The sequence below is a fragment of the Schistocerca nitens genome, chromosome 4 (genome assembly GCF_023898315.1).
Source record: "Schistocerca nitens isolate TAMUIC-IGC-003100 chromosome 4, iqSchNite1.1, whole genome shotgun sequence".
Taxonomy (NCBI): Eukaryota; Metazoa; Arthropoda; class Insecta; order Orthoptera; family Acrididae; genus Schistocerca; species Schistocerca nitens.
Genome location: NC_064617.1, coordinates 741,147,702 through 741,171,950, shown reverse-complemented (window position 1 = coordinate 741,171,950; position 24,249 = coordinate 741,147,702). Strand labels below are relative to the sequence as shown.

Sequence of the window (24,249 nt, the reverse complement as noted above, 5' to 3'; positions counted from 1 at the left end):
AGACTGCAGAAAATAAGTGGGTAGATCGGACAAATAATGAATATTTACTCAATCTAAATAGAGACGAATAAGTGTCAAGACACAAGTTGACTAAATGCAGGGATCAGTTGATAGGACACAACTTAAGACGTCAAGGAATAGTTAGGGAGGAAAGTACGAGGGGAGACTAAAGATTTATTACTGTACAGTAAGGAGGCTCAAATGAAAGTAGGATGCAGTAATTATGCAGGAATGGAGAAGTTATCACAAAACAGATTAGCATGGAGAGCCACATCAAATCACTCTTGGGACTGAAGACCACAACGACAACAACAACAACATTAGAGGTCATATGAGTATTGCCTCACTGATCTGATAACACTGGTCTATAGTGGATTTTTTTACAGAAACCAGAGTAGACGGTCCCTATAGATTTTGAGCAGTTAAATACGAGTATCACTATTAAAATTGTCTCCTAGCCCAGTTTTAGAAGTACGTTCTTTGCATTCCTCTTGTGGGTTGTGTCTGGAGCACCTCTCTGTAGCATTCAGCAGAGATCGACCGACATACCAGTAGCTCACCGTCCCGTATACCACTTTTCGCTCAGAGAAATATCCCGATGGAACTTCTCCCCGTGCTTGCCACTAAATGCACCAAGATTCTCTGGGAACACATGAAGGCAACGGAGTGCATTTTCAGCGTCACATTGCAGCCAATGACCTTATAAACATGAATGAGTTCGTTGACAAGTTCTCTGTAATTTCCGGCTCTCCTGTTCCCTGAGAACAATTTTATCACTTTACCGAAACAGCCCATGCATTCAGTCCATCAGGAGTTCGAGTGGACTCAAATGTATGTCCGCCAACAGCTGGCGTATCTTTATACGAATGAAAGTCCCCTTTATGATCTTATCTGTGCTGAGTCGCGGAAACTTCTTACACAAATAATGAAATGCTGTTTCATTCCTGTGCGCAGCCTTAACAAATGCTGTCATGAGTCCCAGCTTAATGTGCAATGGTGGGAGAACGGTTTTGTTCCGATTCATGAGAGGTTCTTCGGAAATATTTTTGACTGCAGGCACAAGGGCTGTTCATGGAGGCCATTTCCTCTCTGTGAAGCGTTTTGCTGTTGCCCGAGTGCCCCTCTCATACAGGTAGCAGCAACAGTGTCTCCCCCTTGCAAACCCAACAGCATTGCGTCTTTGAAGTCTCCATATACCAGCCATCCATGCTTATTGTAATTAACACAGTTTATAAAGGTTTACAGTATGGTATATAACCTTTTTTAGCTAAGGTACCATACACAACAGAGGTGGATGGCCCATCATTACTATTAAGTAACGGTATTGATTTCAGGCTTGTTTTTTAGTCATCTATAAAGAGTTTCCACTCGTCACGTTGTATGTAATGCTCAGGTCTCGCCACAAACCGTCAATGTCACTGAAATATGTAATGTCGTCTTCAGGACTGAAATGACATTCAGTTTTATCAGACACTCCCGACACTGGTGCAGTCGTGAGGCCGAGAGTTCAGCTTTACGCTTGGAAAATCTAAATCCCAAATCACAATGTGTTATTTTGTCTGCTCTGCACTGAAAAAGTTCACCTCACACACTTACCGCTGAGGAACTGTTATCACAATGCCTTTAATGTAGCTCTAGTAATGCCTCATAAGTGTGACTGTTAAACGAAAACACCTTACCTACTTGTAACCCTGCACTAGGAGACAATTTTAACCTTGATTTTCGTGCCCAGCACACGAGTGCTTTCGTTTCTGTAAATAGTAAAAAATTAAAATTTGTGGATCAATGTAATTACAGTTCTCAAAATGATAGATATTGTAATGGCTGTAAATGAGATATTTGTATTAAGGAATGGGAAGCGAAGGGGGCCTGACTTACAAAAGGTATGCAAGATTATGGTCAATTATCAACGAAAATTGAGTGAGGAAATACTACAAATACATTTCTTCGCCTTTATTTTCATCCAATCTGACTGCTTCGCTATCTCCAGCGAAAGCTGAGAGCCGCACTGTGGTGAACGCTTCTGCATACGGCTTACACCGTCCGCTCCACGTGGAAGGTAAGTGGATACGCGGGACGTTAAGTTCCACACGAGGCACCTCTGGCAAAGAGCGAATAGCCGAGCGCTGCCCTCGGCTGAGACGTCTCCACCGCCGGCGCCTGTGAGCCGGCCTGCGTAGCAGTGGCATTGATCGTTGATCTTCTGCTTGTGTGCACTGCGGTAGTGTCCAGTGACCGAGCTCATTCCGCAGCTTGCGCTTTTGTTTTTAGTGAAAGAAAGTGTTTAGTAGTATCGCCGTTACTGTCGTCTAAAAGGCTAAAGGGCTCGTATTTATTTTCTTGTTTTTATTGCTTGTAGACCACATTTCAGTAGTAGAGCTTTACGCCGCTATCAGCGCGACAGTTGAGTAGCTATTTTGTAGATTTGAGGGCCTATAGTCGTATTTGATTGTCTGCCTGTGTGCAGCGCTGTAGTTACAATGTCAGCGCTAACACAGGAGCGTGCGTTTTACGTTTTTGTGAGTTTAGTGGTCTCGTCATTACTGTTGTTTTAAAGACACTAGAATTTGTTTTTATTTTCTTCTTTTTGTCTTTGTGGAGCTTAATTACAGTACACTGTTTTCCATTAACATTGTAAAACCATGAAGAGGGCATGCAACAAACGGCTTGAAGTGTATTTGGATCTGCAAACGATTAGCATTTCGGCACAGCCGCTCAGAATAGGTAGCGTTACGCCTTATACATTTTGTACATAAGGAAACAATACGTTTATTCAGAAACTGCTTTTGATTGTAACTGAGAAGCTCGTGTTATGCACCGTGTAAGAATGAGAAACGTCTACCGGTCTGAGGGATTTCGAGAGACAGAGGGTCGTGGCATATTGAGACTGTGGTTTAGCGTCCCGTGGTATATTTGCACGTATTGGGTGAGATCTCAAAAGCGCCATCCGAATATAGACTCTATTGGTTCCAGAGGTCCGCACTTAAAGCCACGTACGATTTCAATCACCCCACGCCACTAGCGCCCGAAAGGACATATACACTGACTAAAAAATAAATCCCAACACCGAGAAGGAGTTGTGCGACATAAACGGAAGTTGGTTGGTGTGTCTCTACGTCTGAAAGATGATTTCTATTCTAATTTCGAACCAGTGGCATAAGAGTGGCGCTATTAGCGCCGTTATGAGGTTGCGACTCATCGCAAATCACGTTTCTTTTAAATCGCTCGTGATCGTTACTTATCTTTAAGACTGGATGTGGTGAGTTGATAGTGGTCAAGAAGCCTTTAAGGCGGCAAACTCGCCATTATCAGCACCTCACTCAGTTTGTACGAGGTCACGTAATACTGCTATGAGAAGCTGGATGTTCCTTCTGCGATATTACAGAAAGACTTGACAGGAATGTAGCCAGTGTACGTGATTGCTGGCAGCGATGATCACGCGAATGTACAGGTACAAGAAGACTGGACTCCAGACGGTCGTGTGACATTGGCGAGAGCGAAGACCAATGTCTTTGGTGTATGGCTGTGACGCATTGTAATGCACCTGCAGCAGCAACTTCAGCAATATTGATACCACAGCGAACTGTTACAAATCGGTTTTTTCAAAGACAGCTCGCAGCCAGTTGCCCTGTAACGTGCATTCCACTGACCCTAGACCACCGCCATCCGCGACTTCAGTGGTGTCGAGTGAGAGGTCAGGTTGGAAGTCTGTTGTGTTTTCTGGAGAAAGCTGGTTCTTTTTCGGTGTCAGTGATGGCCGTATGTTGGTTAGAAGTAGGCCAGTTAAGGGCCTGCAACCAATCTCTCTGCATGCTGGACACATTGGACCTACACCTGGGTTTACTGTCTGCCTGAGGCAGGAATCAAACCTGCGACCGTAGCAGTCGCGCGTTTCCGGACTGAAGCGCCTAGAACCGCTCGGCTACAGCGGCCGACGAAAGTAAACTAATTGTCTTTGCATAGGGCTGCTTTCCAAAACAACCTATCATTAGCCTATTCTTTATGTAATAGGTTGGCGCTCAAGGACCAAAGAAGGGCAGTGTGACTAGCCAGCGTTATTGCGATATGCTTCGCCAGTATGTCATACCCGCCCTACAGGAGAGAGACGCATTGAACTCAACAGTTTTCTTGCAAGATAGGGCCCCACCGCACATTGCTCGTGAAGTTCACCTGCTTCTCCTAAACACATATGGAAACGATCGAATTGTCAGTCGATTGTTTCCAAGAGGTTACCATGGGAACATTCACGCACGTGCTGATCTGAAGCACAGCGTATCAAGAGAGGTGCTTCGTTCTGCTGCGCAGAATGCAGTCCTGCGCTTTCGGACTCTTTTGGACACTGATGGGCGCCTCATTGAGCCCCTTTTGTAGCAGTAATGGTGCCGGTATATAATGGTGTGATGTACCTTAGCAGCACATTAAAGGGGTTTTAATTGAATTGATTTAGCATTATTTCTCTTCACCATGTCCTTGATATTATTGATACCAAGTTTAGTCCTCGTATGGTAATTATTCTCCGTGTTATAACGTGTTAAATAGGGAAAGTTTAACTACAACCACCCGGTATATTCGAGTCCATAGATGCCTCACTACGTTATCCAAAAGCGTCTTATGCAAATTTCAAGACGCCTTCAAGTGCGCCTTCAGTCAGGAAGTATGTTTTTAGCAAGACAAGTAGTCACACAGGTAGTGGGAACGCGCGTTAGCGCTGCAGACTGTCAGCACGGCAACCATTGTCGAGTCATCCCTTGACGCAGCAGCAGAGAGTGGTGCGCTGACAGTAGCATGTCCAGTGACAACATCGGACGCAAGCAAGTGCCAGTTTTGCGCACATATCCGTGTGTGGAGCCTGTGAAGAGAACGAACATCTCCACATTACTGTCGTCATCCTCGTACCAGCTCAACACCAGGTATAAATTTGTAGTTTACAATTGTACACATGACACTATCGTTTCTCGTTCGCATGAACGGTAATTTGGACAATAGCCGTTGCATTTGTGAGGTGGTAAGGTAGTGACTGCGCCCGAAATTCAGAATCATGTCATGTCATGTCTCAAAAAGGTAATGCAAGATCCCACAATGCCCATGCTGGTCGTGCCTACGTCGATACGTGAATGTTTTATCGTTGCTCTGGCGAGCGCGCTTTCCAGATCTCTCACCACCTGAAAACATACCGTCATGGATTGCCGATAGACTGGCAAGCAACCACTCGCCAGCCATTATGGTTGATGAATTGTACCTTACATCTGAATCAGCATGGAATGATATACCCATGTGTACGTATCCATCTCCCAAAATTTCGCACCCCGAAACGTCTCAATAGAACCGTTTCATAATACAGTTGACCAATTTTATATTGTTCCCGTCTCATCTGCTGCACCGCTTGTTCACGGTATATTACTTCAAACTCCTCCAGAAGGAAAGAGCAGTGGGACTGTTAAAAATTCAATAATTATCTCACCTTTAGATACAAGCAACTTGTGCACTGCATAAGAATTTTATGTTTTATGTAATTCAACTGCCAACGGCCTTGCCACATTGGTCACAACGGTTTCTGTCAGATAACCGAAGTTAAGTGCTGTCGGACTTGGCTTGCACTTGCATGGATCACCGTTCGTGCTGTTGGCAAGGGAGGTACACTTAGCCCTTGTTATGCCAGTTGAGGAGCTACTTCATTGAGAAGTAACGCCATCAGTTACTAAAACTGACAACGAATGGGAGACCGGTATACTGACCACATGTCCCTCTGTTCAAAAATGGTTCAAATGGCTCTGAGCACTATGGGACTTAACTTCTGAGGTCATCAGTCCCTTGAACTTACAGGTAGAACTACTTAAACCTAACCAACCTAAGGACATCACACACATCCATGTCCGAGGCAGGATTCGAACCTGCGACCGTAGCGGTCGCGTGGTTCCAGACTGTAGCGCCTAGAACCGCTCGACCACCCCGGCCGGCTGTCCCTCTGTATTCGCATCCGATGACACCTGAGGGTGACACGGCGGCCGGTCGGTACTGTTGGGTCTTCAAGGCCTGTTCGGACAGAGTTTAGTTTATTTTATGTAATTCAGTTACTTATCCTGTGTATCCTCTGTAATCCACATTGTAATATATGTAATGAGATATTACATCTTCATATTTCCCGCTTTACCTTGCCTTTTGTGTGAAGGAATGAGAGAGGTTATGTGTCTTTCCTTGTTTACAAGGCATGTGGCAGACTAGCTGCTTTTCGTCAGTTGCGGTTACAGGGTAAACAACTTCGCGTTCCTTTACTGGGCAAAGGGGTCTATCCCTACTGTGCGTGTCTTGTCGGTTACTTTTACGTTCGTGGCGGAAATGACCACTGTGGTCTTTTGCGTTTTACTGCGTGGTTCTCTGAATGCTACCGTTCGTAGGCACTCTGCTACTGGCTGTTGGTGAGTTTCGTTCGTGGTTCTTAAGCTCACTCTTTCTACTTAAAAGTCGTTGTGAATGTGTAAATTCTTCAGCCTAATTGAAGCGTTACATCACCTTTTCCAGGATGTGTTTACTTATAAGCGTAATGCTTCATTAGTGCAAGCGAGCGTCCCGGGTTTCCATTTATTCAGTACTCTGGGTTTCAAAAATTGTTCAAATGGCTCTGAGCACTATGCGACTTAACTTCTGAGGTCATCAGTCGCCTAGAACTTAGAACTAATTAAACCTAACTAACCTAAGGACATCACACACATCCATGCCCGAGGCAGGATTCGAACCTGCAACCGTAGCGGTCACGCGGTTCCAGACTGAAGCGCCTTTAACCGCATGGCCACACCGGCCGGCCTCTGGGTTTCCTCTGGTCCTTCGAATCATTGGGTGTGGAATGTTCTCCATCGTGTAATGATTATGCCAAGTTAGGGCGACCTTTATTGTGTGTGAATGTGATAATAAATGTATCTTCGTATGCGTATGTTTCTTTCTATCCTAATCTATGGGTCTTTCCCTATCTCAGATTGTGTGCTTAGATATACCGATTTCCATGTTTGCTTTGTCACACCTATTTCCACGTGTTCCTCGTTCGATGAGACCTCACCTCCAGTTTCTGTGTTTCAACGCGTGATCCTTGATCGGCGTCTAATGTGTTATTTGAGCAACTGCATTTTCTTAGTTTTGTGAGATTCATAGGTTCATAAGTAGGTGAAATCTTAAGGGACTTAAGTGCGAAGGTTATCAGTCCCTAAGCTTTCACACTACTTAACCTAAATTATCCTGAGGACAAACACACACAACCCATGCCCGAGGGAGGACTCGAACCTCCGCCGGGACCAGCCGTACAGTCCATGACTACAGCGCCTAAGACCGCTCAGCTAATCCCGCGCGGCTTTGTGAGATTTTAGTAATCTCTTTTGTATCTAGGGACCACATGTTGCACGAACCAGGGGGGAACTTCAGCTTCCCTTGTCTCGTTGGTTCTGTTCGCGATTCTTCGTGATTTATTTTAACCTTTGCAGTCGTGTACTCTTTAGTCATTAATCTCGTGATATTTATTTGTGTCACTGAGGTGCTGTTCGGTGGCTGATGTATTCACCCACTTGCTCTTTCCCTTCTCTCATATATATGTAGTGGATGCGAATTCCCTTATATGTGTATCAGTAAAATCGGCATCAGTAAAATCGCCTCAGCCCTAGCATACTTATGATGGTTAACTTCTCTAGAACTTTATCTTTTTGTGTGAATCCAGTTTGTTCCTCTCCTTTCACCTTCTGTACAGCAACGAAGTTGTGTTAATTTAACGTGATCAGGCGAGTTTTTTCATGTTCAGACAACCGTCAGCTATTGATGTAGAATATTCGACATTATTTCTCATATGTGAATTTAAGAACATATTTTTCCATTGAAAACTAAAACCGTATTTCCAAATGTTCAAATGTGTGTGAATTCCTAAGGGACTAAACTACTGAGGTCATCGGTCGCTAGTCTTACACAATACTTAAACTAATTTAAACTAATTTACGCTAAGAACAACACACACACCCATGCCCTAGGGAGGAGTCGAACCTCCGGTGAGAGGGTCCCCGTATTTCTCGTCGTATCTTTCTGACTTACAGGTTGTCACTCTCACTGCAAAATGTAGTGTGTCAAATGCTTATATTTTCTCAGAATATTTCAGTGTTGTTTTCAGAAGTTGCACAAAGGGGGCAGTGATAATAATGAAGCGTAATCTGATAGTCATGCATATTTCTGTAATTCTGTTAGTAATTTCAATGTACTTACGGCTACTGGCTGTTTATGCCGCCAAGCTGCGTGTGTACCGGCGCATTCGCCGCAGGATTTGTTCTTCTGTTATCCACGCTCTCCACTCTCTCTCAGTCTGCATAGAGCTGTTAATATATCCTGGCATTTTATGTGACTAATTTTACTGAAGTGACTAGCCCTTTATTTTACGGGCCTTAGCTTTTATAAAGGGATGTATAGATCGTTGCTTACACATTTCATATGAAGATGATAGATCGATTTACTGACTGACTGTTTCCTAATGTGAAGTTTGTAAGTACTGCCTGTCCTACGTTGGTATACATCATGTTGTTTGTGACATGCCTACACTTGTTGTAGGTAGTGGTTTCTGTACGGCCGGCCGGAGTGGCCGAGCGGTTCTTGGCGCTACAGTCTGGCACCGTACGACCGCTACGGTCGCAGGTTCGAATCCTGCCTCGGGCATGGATTTGTGTGATGTTCTTAGGTTAGTTATATTTAAGTAGTTCTAAGTCTAGGGGACTGATGACCTCAGATGTTAAGTCCTATAGTGCTTACAGCCATTTGAACCATTTTTTGGTTTCTGTACGACGCGTAATATTGGTCTACGATATTTTGATTGCAATTTATGTTGTCACGTTGTATACATGTTTCTTGTCTTTTTGAAAAATGGTTCAAATGGCTCTGAGCACTATGGGACTCAACTGCTGAGGTCATTAGTCCCCTAGAACTTAGAACTAGTTAAACCTAACTAACCTAAGGACATCACAAACATCCATGCCCGAGGCAGGATTCGAACCTGCGACCGTAGCGGTCTTGCGGTTCCAGACTGCAGCGCCTTTAACCGCACGGCCACTTCGGCCGGCGTCTTTTTGAAGAAGAGGGGTTTAAATCCGCTGAAACCACGATTAAGGTTAATTGAAAGCCACTATGTATTGAAACCGGCTTTCTGTCTTACTTACCTGCTGTGTGAAATTGCTATGTGTTGCGAGGTCTCATTGTTATTTCTCTTCAGCATATCCTTACCAAAGTTTTCACAAAGTTGCAGTATCCTACGATCACTCTTTCGCCATGGGACCCTCTCAGGCAGCGAATGTTTAATTATAACCACTCTGTAATTTAAACAACGTTCCGTCATTGCATTCTTGACAATGGAATGTGGCACTGAAAAGGAAATTCGCCAGAGAGTGCTAACAACTTACGACGATTGTGTTGACGTGAGCGATGTAAGTCGTTGATCCATTAACTTTAAAGGTGATGTGACGGGGCCTCTTACTTGCGTGACAAGTTAAGATTTGGACGTCTTGTGACAGAAACCACTGATTTCAGCTTGCAAAACATTGAAAGACGGACTAAGGATGATCCTCATATCACTCAAAGAGAGACTGCAAGCATAATCGGCATTCCACAGGAACTTGTAGGTCACATTGTTGCTTTTCTTGGTTATGTAAGATCTATGCACGAATGGTGCCCCGTAAGCTGACGTATGAAATGAAAGAGCATACACTGTAAAATTGCCAGAAACCGTACGACTTCCTACACGCAGTCCAGGTCTGACGCCATCTGACTTACATTTATTCCCAATCATGAAAGATCTGCGGGAACACCACAACGCATCTGATGCAGTTGAGAAAAATATGAGAAGCTGGTTGCGGTAACAGAGCGTCGACTTCATCCGTGACGGCTTCAGAATACTTATTCGCTGGTGCTTATGCGGAAAAGTGAATATCGGTCGTTAAAGAGCACATTCCATGGATTACGTATGTTCGATATTGCAGTGCCTGTATTGTTAAGAAGAGCGATGCAGGCATTTCCAAAGGATCTCTGCATCGTTCTTCAATAACACAGGTACTGCTGTATCGTATTTATCTGCCGATACCAGACACCGACTTTCAGTTAAGATGTCTTCCCCTATACAGGAATTACATCATGAGCGTACAAGTACAAGTTGTGGCCCAGGAACGACGACATATGGAAATTCGAGTCTGGTACTGAGTGGTGCACGGATAGCCGAAGAGATTAAGGCCACTGCTAGCGTAAAGCGGAAAATCTGGTCTTGAGTTCAGGGCTGGCGCAGGTCTTCATTGTCGTCATTTCCTTATACAGCTGGTGATTGCTCGTATTCGCAACTTTGCATTTGATGATTATTTATGGGTTGGAGTTATTAAAATGTTCATAATCGAAACCCAGTTTGTGACGTAAGACGCATTATTTTTCGTTCTAACCTCATATATCATCTTAATAAATATTCTGGCGTACTGACGAGCTGAAAGAATTTACGACAAGCAAAGTGACAAGCAATTCCACAAGATGCTTGTTTCTTGCATCTCTTATGATGTATTGTTGAAGTCCTTAATAACGGAAGTATTAATGAGAACAAGAAAACTGTACTTCGCTCATAAAGCTTTCTTACGTTCCTAAGAATCATTCAGATGTAGCTCCTGTCGTTGCCACAATGTTCAGTCACACACATGTATTGTTCAGTATTCTCGAGAATTAATACATTTCGTGCTGCAGATTGAGATCCATATTAAGCATGTACGATTTTTAAAACTGACCGACTTTTGAAAATATGCAGAACAAAATGAGCTTGCTCCTTTAAAGAGAACTCGTTTACAGCGAGGTACTCCACTAGAAAACTGTACACGTATAGGAATACTTTATTTTTAATTACTCGTTTGCGCCTCCCCCCAAATGTACAAGACACACAGCAAACTTCCCCGTCCATCCATTTGGTACGTTTCAAATTCGCTCAGTAAAGAATGAATTCGCTGATCTTGGGTCATACATCGACAAACATACTTCTTAGTTCGTGTATTCGTTAATGACGAGAAATTTGAATAATGCGGCCGACATTCTTAGGTTGAAAACCAACTGTATCTGTGCGAAAACCTTTGTAAGAAGGGCATACTCCACCCTGAAAAGCATAAAAATGTTTATAAAGGTCTAACGATGGAACAGACTGTATTTCAAGTATCTGTCTTCTTCGTTTAAAACGCAATGCGACGTTCCATGGAGACATCATCAACAAACAGAATAGATGGCGGGTGACAATCTGCAAAGTCACTGTATGTTGTAAGTTGTGAGGTTTTGCTTAAATTAAAGGATACTGTGAGTTTATTATGTGATATTTGTTCCCCTTTAACAGTGTGCTAAATTACACTCCTGGAAATGGAAAAAAGAACACATTGACACCGGTGTGTCAGACCCACCATACTTGCTCCGGACACTGCGAGAGGGCTGTACAAGCAATGATCACACGCACGGCACAGCGGACACACCAGGAACCGCGGTGTTGGCCGTCGAATGGCGCTAGCTGCGCAGCATTTGTGCACCGCCGCCGTCAGTGTCAGCCAGTTTGCCGTGGCATACGGAGCTCCATCGCAGTCTTTAACACTGGTAGCATGCCGCGACAGCGTGGACGTGAACCGTATGAGCAGTTGACGGACTTTGAGCGAGGGCGTATAGTGGGCATGCGGGAGGCCGGGTGGACGTACCGCCGAATTGCTCAACACGTGGGGCGTGAGGTCTCCACAGTGCATCGATGTTGTCGCCAGTGGTCGGCGGAAGGTGCACGTGCCCGTCGACCTGGGACCGGACCGCAGCGACGCACGGATGCACGCCAAGACCGTAGGATCCTACGCAGTGCCGTAGGGGACCGCACCGCCACTTCCCAGCAAATTAGGGACACTGTTGCTCCTGGGGTATCGGCGAGGACCATTCGCAACCGTCTCCATGAAGCTGGGCTACGGTCCCGCACACCGTTAGGCCGTCTTCCGCTCACGCCCCAACATCGTGCAGCCCGCCTCCAGTGGTGTCGCGACAGGCGTGAATGGAGGGACGAATGGAGACGTGTCGTCTTCAGCGATGAGAGTCGCTTCTGCCTTGGTGCCAATGATGGTCGTATGCGTGTTTGGCGCCGTGCAGGTGAGCGCCACAATCAGGACTGCATACGACCGAGGCACACAGGGCCAACACCCGGCATCATGGTGTGGGGAGCGATCTCCTACACTGGCCGTACACCACTGGTGATCGTCGAGGGGACACTGAATAGTGCACGGTACATCCAAACCGTCATCGAACCCATCGTTCTACCATTCCTAGACCGGCAAGGGAACTTGCTGTTCCAACAGGACAATGCACGTCCGCATGCATCCCGTGCCACCCAACGTGCTCTAGAAGGTGTAAGTCAACTACCCTGGCCAGCAAGATCTCCGGATCTGTCCCCCATTGAGCATGTTTGGGACTGGATGAAGCGTCGTCTCACGCGGTCTGCACGTCCAGCACGAACGCTGGTCCAACTGAGGCGCAAGGTGGAAATGGCATGGCAAGCCGTTCCACAGGACTACATCCAGCATCTCTACGATCGTCTCCATGGGAGAATAGCAGCCTGCATTGCTGCGAAAGGTGGGTATACACTGTACTAGTGCCGACATTGTGCATGCTCTGTTGCCTGTGTCTATGTGCCTGTGGTTCTGTCAGTGTGATCATGTGATGTATCTGACCCCAGGAATGTGTCAATAAAGTTTCCCCTTCCTCGGACAATGAATTCACGGTGTTCTTATTTCAATTTCCAGGAGTGTATTTTCATACTGTATTTTATAACGAACAGTTACTAGACATCCCAACAACTTCCCCTCTTCTATTTTTATCAAAATGAATAGCATATCCAATACAATCGCCTACAACAAACCACTGCGAAGAAGAGAGCTTGAATATCTCGTATTCACTGGAAAAGAACCAAAAAATTACTCTAACGATATGAACAGTAAATCCGTGCCAATCTTGTATAGTGTACAATGCGCAGCATTGGATTTACTCAGCATCTCACTGCATAATTTTGAATAACCATTTCTAACCTGTACAGAAGCAATGGAAGAGCATTAGACAAAAATCAAAAAGTTTCTGATAAACACAGAGTGCTCTGAGAGGCACGGGATGTGATGTATTAAGTGTTAAGAGCAATGTGCAAAATTTTAAATACCGAACAATTTACGAAGACGTGGATGGTTACAAACTAAACTAAAACTTCTCATAAGAGTATTTACTTTTTCCTACCATTCAAGGTTAAGAATTACATGTCACTGTTTCGAAACGTATACATTGATACTGACAGCGAATCATATCAAATGTAGGATCAATCACTACAGAAGAAAAGAAATACAATAATTTCCATAAACAATTAGCGCTGTTGACTTGGTCACCAGGACCACGTCTCCTATAACTGGTCATAGTGAACAGAAATTATTCACTGTGTTTGTGTGGATTCTCAAAACATCACTAAATAATTATTTAACATACATGAATGTATGTGCAAAATGCACAGTCAGAATCAAATAGCCTGATTGAATCCAAAAGTGGAGAAATTTCTACCGAATATGTTCTGTATAAATCATCTTTAAGCTAGCGGTAGAGAGTGCTGTTTCACTGTGGCATATTTGCCCGAACGATATCATAATTAGTACCACAACGGCGGAGAATATGTGAAGACAAGAAAAATTGTGGTTCCAGAAGAGAGGCAGCGGCCTTTTCAGCAGTCGCTAGAGCAACAGTCTGGATTATTGATTGATTTAGCCTTGTACCATTTAGTCAACCTGACTAAGAACGCAGGTAATCTGCTACGAATAACCCAGTGAACCAATTATTATAGCAAGGTAGACACGAGGCCTACACCTGTAACAGTGCAACTTCATTGCCTACTTGACACATGAACGAAACACTGGAAGGAAGTATATCAAGATAAAGAAAAGTATTCAAATAGTTAAGGGAAACGAAAATGCAATTATGTCGGAAGAGTGAAAGTCAATAGTAGGAAAAGGAAGCGAACGAAAAATAGTAGGAGAACGTGAAGCCGTCTGGTAGAATTTCGCATAGACAATAATTTAATTATTCCAAACATTTTTTTAGGAATCATGAAAGGTTGTTTTACACGAGGAAGAGACGTGAAAAGATCGTAGGGCTTCAGATAGACTCTGCAGTGTTATGGCAGAAATTGCGAAACAGATTTTAAACTACAACAGAATACATGCTAATGAAATATATGTGAATCAGTTTCATTTTCCTAATGTCTCTGTACAGTTGTCCTCTAGTGCAGAGAAACTTCAACAAATATGTATTAATGAAGCAGATTTGAAATTATGCTTGTAAATCGTCTATAGTACAATCTAACGTAAGTAAAACCAATGTATTTCTTTTTTGTTTATGTTAGTTGAAATCAGTGGCAACAGAAATAAACTGAAGGGTGAAAGTGGTCTGGAGTGATTTTAGTAAACTAAAAATGATTTTCATAAACTATGATTCCGTAACTGTACAGTATGTATTAGCAGCTGTAGGTTAACGACAATGAGGAATGGACTTTTAATGTGAAAACCACTCATAAACCCTTTGACATCGAGCAGTTGAGGGACACATGTAGGGTATTACTAGCAGAAACGTGGAAACAAAGAAATGGGTCAGGGAATGAAGTGGAATGGAGTCTAACAAAAATGAAATGAAGATGGGAATTACGTGTAGCTAGGTGACTGATTGATAGGTGGGCCAAGAAAGATCATTTCTAGATACCTAGGGATTAGAAAAAACTGACACAGTTCCCCATCGGAAGACGAGTAAATGACATTAGGAAAATGCAATAGGATCATGATTTCGTGTCCCCTGAATACCATGAAATGTAGAAAAGCCTACGACAGTCTTCGTACAGCAGTCGGCGTCAGATGACTGATGAGGCTAATGATTATGGTAAAAATAATTATTTTCCGAAAGTGGGAAGACTAACTGCTTCCATGCTTGTGTACCAAATGTTCACAGTGAGTTTAGCTACAGGCACATGGTCCCTACGGGAGCTACAAGTAGGAAGACGGTGAACATTTTGTAGATGCTGAACTGAAAAGTATATCATTAATTGGTGTTTTCCAGTTTAGTCCTTGTAGAATTTCTGACACACTCTTACTGGAGTCGAATAAGCCGATGAGCAATCGTGTTGCCTTTCTTTGCATACACTCGATGTTCTCCTCTGCTCCAACCTGACGACCGTCTCACACACCTGACGATATTCCGTTATAAACATCTAGCCTTTTACTATGCAATCTCTTTCATAGAGAAACTGTATTTCCTCCGTAATCTGCCAACGAATCTAAATCTACAACTGGCTTTACTTGCAATCGAGCCAGTGTGATTATTCCACTTAGCATCTTTATATATTGCTACTCCTAATTATTATTATGACGCTACGTATTGCAGTTGAGAGTCATTAACCCTCTAATCAAATGCTACTACATCTTTACATTTCGTGCAGTGTATGACTTTATATTTCTCTATATTCAAAGTCTGCTGATAAGCGGTGCATGTAGTTGATATTTTGGCGAGATATGTCCGGTTATTAGCAGTTTACGTCGGATAAGGATCCCACTTATGTAACCAGGTTATCAGAAAAGTGTCTGAGATATTGAATATCCATTAATTCATTTAAATAAAAGATGACTCTTAATACTACCATCAGACCTAAAGGAACTATTAAGACTTGCTGATCGCTTTGTACTAATTTGTTCGGTTAACTATTCGAGTTGCATTTATGATTCTCCTGGACTGAGAATATCTGTATAGCAATGGGTATACTTGAAATACACAATATATGATGTATGCAAAGGACAGAAAACGGACAGTTACAATACAGAGATGAATGGTACAACCTTGTTACCATGTATTTTAGTGTGAAACATTAATTAATGGTTTCCATGAAATAACTGTTCTAAATGTTGGGCACACAAAGGTGATTCGAACACAATTCAACCTCACTGCGCTTTATATTTACGCTACAGACAAAGGATTCCTGATCTCAAAATATTCAGCAAGCTACTCTCATAAACTTTTGTAAGTTTTTCGGTATAGATCTGTCTCACCTCGTATAACATGAAAAACAGTTTATTTATCATACAACTCTGAAGGCCACTCGAAAATACTAAAATGAAGCAAAAAATCTGTACTGAGATTTATTAAACTGAATTAAAGATGTACGCGAAAAGCTTAACTTTTGACTGTTGCAGTGTTCAAAGTCTTCTTCTGGAAACCTTAACTGTGAGTGTTTACATTGTTAACCTTCTTTGAGTTCTTGTAAAGTGTTCAAATATTATTTTTTAGCATTTTACTATAGTCATATCCTACATAAAAAGTAACCAAATCTAGTTTTGCCTCATGTTTCTTGATTTTGTACTTGGTTGTTAGCGTGCGAAGCTATTTGAAATAAAATGAGCTTTAAAAAATGTAGCATGACCGACATTAACTAGTTAGAGTAACCACTGTTTCCGGACTTGAAGATCGGTAAGTTTAATGAAACCGTTTACCATTAATTTGAATTTTTATAGCTCACTGACTATTTTTTCTGCAGGTTATGGTATAGTACACATCGGGAGAGCGTAACGGAGGGGAGCAAAGAAGAAGTACAAATAACGGCCTACAGGAGACTGTCTGGAGAAGGCAAACCTTGGGAGAAGATGTCTGGTCCACTTGACGTGTAAGCAAAGAGTAAAAAGCTTTGTATTTATTCCATGAGGTTTTGGGTCTGCGGGTGGATGACGTCAACTTGCTGCGATACCATTAATTAATGGTTTCCATGAAATAACTGTTCTAAATGTTGAGCGCATAAACGTAATTGGAGCACAACAATTCGAACTAATTGCTCTTTTTATTTGGCCTAGAGACACTACGAAGCCACCTTCAGATGGGTTTTACACTGTAGACTGCTGGTTCACGCTCTAAGTTCATATCGAAAACTGACGCGTAGGTTACCGCTGGATGACCGCCTACCTTTCGAATCTAACGCCCTCTATCGAATACTGCCCTATTTAAAGAGAGCAGGCGCATGTTTAACAGTGAAATTGCCTGCACACCCTCTGTCAAATTGAGGGCTCGCAGAATCCAACTTCAGTGGTCAAAATAATATTAACTGTGGCTGTAAGTCGGATTAGGCATAAATTTATGTATTTCTGGACATATCAAAGAAATCAAAGAAATCACCGGGTCCGACACCTTGTCACCTTCCACGAAACGTACTTCCCAGGTTCCTTAATAACTTAATCTTGTGTTGGCAATCATTTTCGTTGTAGAATAGTCTGTAATATGTCCTGTGGAGATGCGATGCTCGGGTATGGCTGAATGACCCGCGAAAGGCGAGTGTGGCGACCATGCTCAACGCATGTTTCATATATTATGTGTGTGGTCTCACCAATGTAGGCTTTGGCATATTGGCATAGTATTCTGTATTGCCTTTCGCAAACCGAGCCGAAAAGAGCGCAGGTCTTTCTAGGTGGCCGGAAGATTTTTAACATACTGTTCCTTTAGGAATCTGACGTGATAAGCTATGAGCATACGCCACCACTCCAAATTCTGCTATAAACTTAGCGACCCACACCAGAAATTTGCAGTGTAAAACTCATCTGACAACAGCCGCCTGGTTGTTCGTCAAAATATTGTGGAAAGACGTCGGTGTCACCCGGCTGCAACCCCGAAGCCTAATGGGATGCTTATTACGCTGATAAAACTTCAAGAATCGTAACGTTGTACCCCTTCACCAGCTGGCTTTCTCGCTTGTAACATGTTTACTAGATACATTATGTAACCAAAAGTATCCGGACACCTGGCTGAAAATGACCTACAAGTTCGTAGTACCTGTAATGCTGGAATTCATTATGGTGTTGGCCCACCCTTAGCCTTGATGACAGCTTCCACCCTCGCAGGCACACCTTTAATCAGGTGCTGGGAGGTTTCTTCGGGAATGGCAGCCCATCCTTCTGAAGTGCTGACCTGAGGAGAGGTATCGATGTCGGTCGGTGAGGCCTGACACGAATTCGGTGTTCCAAATAATCCCAAAGATGTTTGATAGGATTCAGGTGAGGACTCTGTGCAGGCCAGTCCATTACAGGGATGTTATTGTAGTGTAACCGCTCCGCCACAAGAACTGCATTATGAACAGGTGCTCGATAGCGTTGAAAGATGCAATCGCCATCCCCGAATTGCTCTTCAACAGTGGGAAGCAAGGAGGTGGTTGAAACATCAGTGTAGTCCTGTGTTGTGATAGTATCACGCAAAACAACAAGGGTTGCAAGCCCCCTCAATGAAAAACACGAGTACACCATAGCACCACGGCCTCAGAATTTTAGTTTTGGCACTACACACGCTAGCAGATGATTTGCTCCGGGAATTCGCCATACCCACATCCTGCCATCGGATCGCCACAATGTGTACCGTGATTCGTCACTCCACACAAAGTTTACGTTTTTTCACTGTTCAATCGTCCAATGTTTATGCTCCTTACACCAAGCGGGGCGTCGTTTGGCATTTACCGGCGTGATGTGTGGCTTATGAGCAGCCGTTCTACCATGAAATCCAAGTTTTCTCAGCACCCGCCTAAGTGTCAAAGTACTTGAAATGGACTGTGATGCAGTTTGGAATTCCTGTGCGATGGTCTGGATAGATTTCTGCCTATTACACATTACGACCCTCTTCAACTGTCGGCGGTCTCCGTCAGTGAACAGACGAGGTCGGCCTGTACGCTTTTGTGCTGTATGTGTCCCTTCACGTTTCCACTTCACTATCACATCGGAAACAGTGGACCTAGGGATGTTTAGGAGTAAGGACACAAGTGACAACCAATCACCTGACCACTTTCTTTTTAAAATCCGTTGAGTTCCGCGGAGCGCCCCATTCTGCTCTCTCAAGATATCTAATGACTACCTAAATCGCTGATATGGAGTACCTGGCAGTAGGTGGCAGCACAATGCACCTAATATGAAAAACGTATCTTTTGGGGGGTGTCCGGATGCTTTTGATCACTTAGTGTAGCTTCGTTAACGCTATACTGACTCACTGCATCCTCAAGGGTTATTTCTTTGTCGCAGGAAATTCACGGAACCGTCAAAGCCGCCAGCTGAGGAATCGCCACCTCCTGTGCCTTTCTTCAAACTGGTAAGCAAAACGTCTCGCTCCAGATACAGTTTCATTATAATGTCCAGTGACAGACAAGCCTTTTATACATAAAATGGTCTCAGTCTCTGTCAGTCTATGGCTATCTCAATACTCTTGGTATGTGGTAAAGCTGGTAACGCGCCTTCTTAGTACGCATTAGGCCTGCAACATGTCGACCAGGGCACTGCGCGAAACGCAGGACATGCCACTCCCAACCTCATCGATGAGAGGAAGGATCTACTTCCTTTAATATTTTTTTTTACTCCTGTAGCAATCCACAGAAGCGTGCGTTTGAAGAACCACTCTGGAGATATACATTGTGTAAAATTACTGGCATCCATGTGCATTTGTAGTGATTTCTTGTAAATGAGTCCGCGTACAGTGTCCTCCAAGAATGTAGTGTGAGAACTGCTAAAGAGTTTTGATATACTGAAAAGGAAACAAAGTGAAGCAATTTTGATTATTTTCACACCTTAGCTCCAACATGCACGCACTTTTGCATCATTCCACATGACTCTTTCATATAACTTTCCATTGCACGAAAAACAAATTGTATGTGATTTGAGGTCAATAGGAAAAGTGACTGTGGGCCTAGCTCCTTCCTTCGATAGCAAAATCACAACAAAATCTTCTTTTTCTTGTGTCTTACTTGTCAATAACAATATTAATCTAAACTTCACTTTTTATATCGATGTATTATCCTTAGTAATACAATCTATAGTTACTGTATACAACGTTTGTGAGGTAAATATGATCATAAAACGACATTTTCTTTTAAATCTTCTTATTCTTTGATAAAATCTATTTTCTGCTCTGCATGTCAACTATAGCGATACTCAGATAAAACTTGAATTGCATGCTTCTTTTTTTTCTTTTCTTTTTTAAAAAAATTGCTCTTGTAGTTCTCTATGAGCTTGATTTCTCTCTTAGTCTTACAGCATTCACCTGACTCTTAATATCTAGGTACAATGAGAAAATCTTCATTTTCATACCACTGCAAAAGATTTGTCTTTTTTGATTCGTTACTCAGTTCAAATTTGGTAAAAATAATACTTTTATTCTGTTAGACGCAAACTGTTCAGTTCCACTACTGATTATTTCTGGTACCTCACAAATTCATACTCTGACCCTTTCAGTGTTTTTGTCTGATGGTTCAGCCTCACTATTACATTAACGATTTTCATTTTTCATTCGGAATGCAAACTATGATCAAGGATAGTCGATGTGACAGATCAGGAGACTTTTGCCATGAACGATTTTTCAGTTTTTGTAAAGACACTTGAGAGATATCTTGAACAACATCTGTTATTTTTATTTTCAAATAATACTGAAATCTACATACGGTGGTTTGGTTTCAGGAAACCGTAAAGCAATAAATAGCTCATCTTATCACGAAAAACCATTAGGAGAATGTTTCATCTTCTACTGTCTGCAAGGTAAATAAAGAGGTCTTTTTCCAAAAAGTTTCCAATCAAAACACAAACACCTCTGAAAGTGCCTCTGTTTAACGCTGCTGATCCTGTTTTGTCGGATACCAATGCTTTAAAAAAGGACGGAAAAACCTGCTGGGTGAGAGAATCATACACATGTTTTGTGTGCTCTTTCTCATAACAAGTCAAAAATCTTAAATACCGCTTACTTACCAGCACTGGATGAGAAGTGGTTTTTTTTGTTTTGTTTTATTTTCAAATACATTTATGGATGAAATTTATTTGATGGGCAGGTAAATACATACATAAAAAAAAGTTTTGCACCACCCCGGTTCCCAAAACTCCTGAAGATAGATGTTGACTGAGGATATTGTATCACAGACACAGTCCCTTTGACTGTCCAGAGATGTCACTGAACCCGCCCAAAGAGGATGAGCAGCCCCTATTAGACAGAGGAGGTCCGACAGCCGATCAGTTCCAGTCATTCCACCAGGAAGGAGGTACACGGTTCGTGATGTGTGTAATTCAAGCGTACCTAGACGGTAAATAGCGCGGGTCGCGCCCGCGTTGTTACTTCGTGCCAGGAAGGGCTCTCAACAAGAGAAGTGTCCAGGCGTCTCGGAGTGAATCAAAGTGATGTTTTTCGGACATGAAGGTGATATAGAGAGACAGGAACAGTCGATGACATGCCTCGCTCAGGCCACCCTTTTACTACTGCAGTAGACCGCTACCTACACTCTTTAGACCTACCACCGTGGAATCGTAGCTCCGTTCACCGCCACGCTCTACCATCGTGGTGGTGGGTCTGAAGATGGTCTAAAGCAGCCTTTATTGTTAATACAAAACTTTTGATTTCGCAGTGCAATTCAAGTTTCTCCCCAAAAAATTATCACTACCCTCGCAGATACCAGAGCGCTGAAGCTTTCCTTTTATGCTCCAATTAGCTTTGGGCGTCATTATTGATTTTAAAACATTCAACGAGAGCAAAACAATTCAACACTTCACGGAACAGAAGTTCTATTGCCTAACAGATTCGTTTAACCATTAAATGAAATTTTCTTTCTGAGGTTTTCTGGTAAGTTATTTCCTTTTGTTAGAGTTTTCATTTTCACAGGAAAAGTATAGGCCTAAGCCAATGTTGAGCGCCGGTATGCTTGATAGTAGCAGTATGCTTCAAATTATTTAATGCGAGTAATATTCGAGAAAATTTATTATTTCATGAACATGAACTAGAGTTGCCAATTCTTTAAAGAGGAGAAAAGGGGTAATAGTGTATAATGGTAGTGAAAATAAGGGCTAAATAAAAAAAATAAGGGACAAAGTTAACAATTCGTACAGAATAGCAGTAAATAATCGTATTGTATTATTATTATTCTCTATAAAAAAAGGTATCCCTACATTAACAAGACACATTACGTAGATCCCTGCCAGTACAAAAAAGAAAGAAAAAAAAGCTGGTGGGAACAGAGATTCAACACTTGACAGAATACATTTAAAATGATTTTAAAACAATATGCATTATGACTATTATTCTCTACATGTGCAATACACGATTACGTTTCCTCCTAACTGGAGTGGTACATACATAATTTCCTTATTTTTTTCCTTGGTGAATTTTCTTCTGCACTATAATAACCAGCTTCACTCACCGTTAACTCTTTACAAAACATTTCATTGAATAAATGATAGACGTTGTCCTCCCAGAACATAACTACAACAATTGACGATAGTGAAAGAGTAATACAACGTCACGCATTGAGATGTATCGGGTCATGAAACATCGAACGGAAGTCCCATTGGAGAGCCTAAATTCATCGATAGGGGGGGGGAGGAAAGTAAAGGAGAGGAGCACAAAACAGTCACCATCTAATTTAAAAGGATGAATGGGTGGAATTCTGAAGATGGGGGATATTCTTGAAAATAAGGGTACCCGGGATTTTCGTCCAAATTAAGTTAAAATACGGCATTTCCCAGGAGATACGGGATAGGTAGCAATCCTAAAACGAACAGAAGACGAAAACGTTGTACCTGAAGAGACTGCCACCTTACCCCAAAAGTGAAAGATGACTTTGGTGGTTCGTGTTGGGTCGTGCAAAGAAATGGTTTGGCTCGCTCTGCCCGGTCTCCACCTGTCTTTCGTTCACTGATCCATCACGTCACCCGACTAATGTGCCCTTTGAAATGAGAACATACACAGTTAAGAAAACTAAACAACCTGAGTGCGCTAGGTGTTGAATGGATTTATTACACAGAAGTAGGATTTTGCTAAACTAATGTCTCCCTTTTTCCCCAGAGTTCTCAATTTTTGAAAGCCTAGGGCCAGTCCTTCCCCTAATCATCAAATCCTCCTGAGCGCAAATTTCACATGGGAAGGAACACAACTGAAAGGCAAACCTACGTTTCTAGCATTTGTAGACTTAGAGAAAGCTTTTGACAATGTTGACTGGAATACTCTCTTTCAAATTTTAAAGGTGGCAGGGGTAAAATACAGGGAGCGAAAGGCTATTTACAATTTGTACAGAAACCAGATGGCAGTTATAAGAGTCGAGGGACATGAAAGGGAAGCAGTGGTTGGAAAGGGAGTAAGACAGGGTTGTAGCCTCTCCCCGATGTTATTCAATCTGTATATTGAGCAAGCAGTAAAGGAAACAAAAGAAAAATTCGGAGTAGGTATTAAAATCCATGGAGAAGAAATAAAAACTTTGAGGTTCGCCGATGACATTGTAATTCTGTCAGAGACAGCAAAGGACTTGGAAGAGCAGTTGAATGGAATGGATGGTGTCTTGAAGGGAGGATATAAGATGAACATCAACAAAAGCAAAACGAGGATAATGGAATGTAGTCGAATTAAGTTGGGTGATGTTGAGGGTATTAGATTAGGAAATGAGACACTTAAAGTAGTAAAGGAGTTTTGCTATTTGGGGAGCAAAATAACTGATGATGGTCGAAGTAGAGAGGATATAAAATGTAGACTGGCAATGGCAAGGAAAGCGTTTCTGAAGAAGAGAAATTTGTTAACATCGAGTATAGATTTAAGTGTCAGGAAGTCTTTTCTGAAAGTATTTGTATGGAGTGTAGCCATGTATGGAAGTGAAACATGGACGATAAATAGTTTGGACAAGAAGAGAATAGAAGCTTTCGAAATGTGGTGCTACAGAAGAATGCTGAAGATTAGATGGGTAGATCACATAACTAATGAGGAGGTACTGAACAGGATTGGGGAGAAGAGGAGTTTGTGGCACAACTTGACCAGAAGAAGGGATCGGTTGGTAGGACATGTTATGAGGCATCAAGGGATCACCAATTTAGTATTGGAGGGCAGCGTGGAGGGTAAAAATCGTAGGGGGAGACCAAGAGATGCATACACTAAGCAGATTCAGAAGGATGTAGGTTGCAGTAGGTACTGGGAGATGAAGAAGCTTGCACAGGATAGAGTAGCATGGAGAGCTGCATCAAACCAGTCTCAGGACTGAAGACCACAACAACAACAACAAGGAACACAACTGGGCGGGGAGTGGATTGGGGGGGGGGAGCAAGGGCGGGGCAATGGAGTTGGGGGGGGGGGGAGCGGAAGAGCGAGTGCTCAAGATTAGTAGCGAAAATCTGAGGAAGACGAGTGTGTACTGGCGCTAGTACTGCAGCTGCAGACAAC

At 42.7% G+C, this 24,249-nt stretch overlaps 1 protein-coding gene across 2 annotated transcripts in view; it reads left to right on the top strand.

The window, feature by feature from the left end:
* Nucleotides 1-24,249, top strand: part of LOC126252982 (ATP-dependent translocase ABCB1-like) — a 251,623-nt gene that overhangs the window by 71,153 nt on the left and 156,221 nt on the right. For both annotated transcript variants that reach the window (XM_049954010.1, XM_049954009.1), the window contains 2 exons: nt 16,592-16,717; nt 19,101-19,167. In XM_049954010.1, coding sequence (XP_049809967.1) covers nt 16,698-16,717; nt 19,101-19,167 — 87 coding nt within the window. In that variant the 5' untranslated portion in view covers nt 16,592-16,697. The remainder of the gene's footprint in view (nt 1-16,591; nt 16,718-19,100; nt 19,168-24,249) is intronic.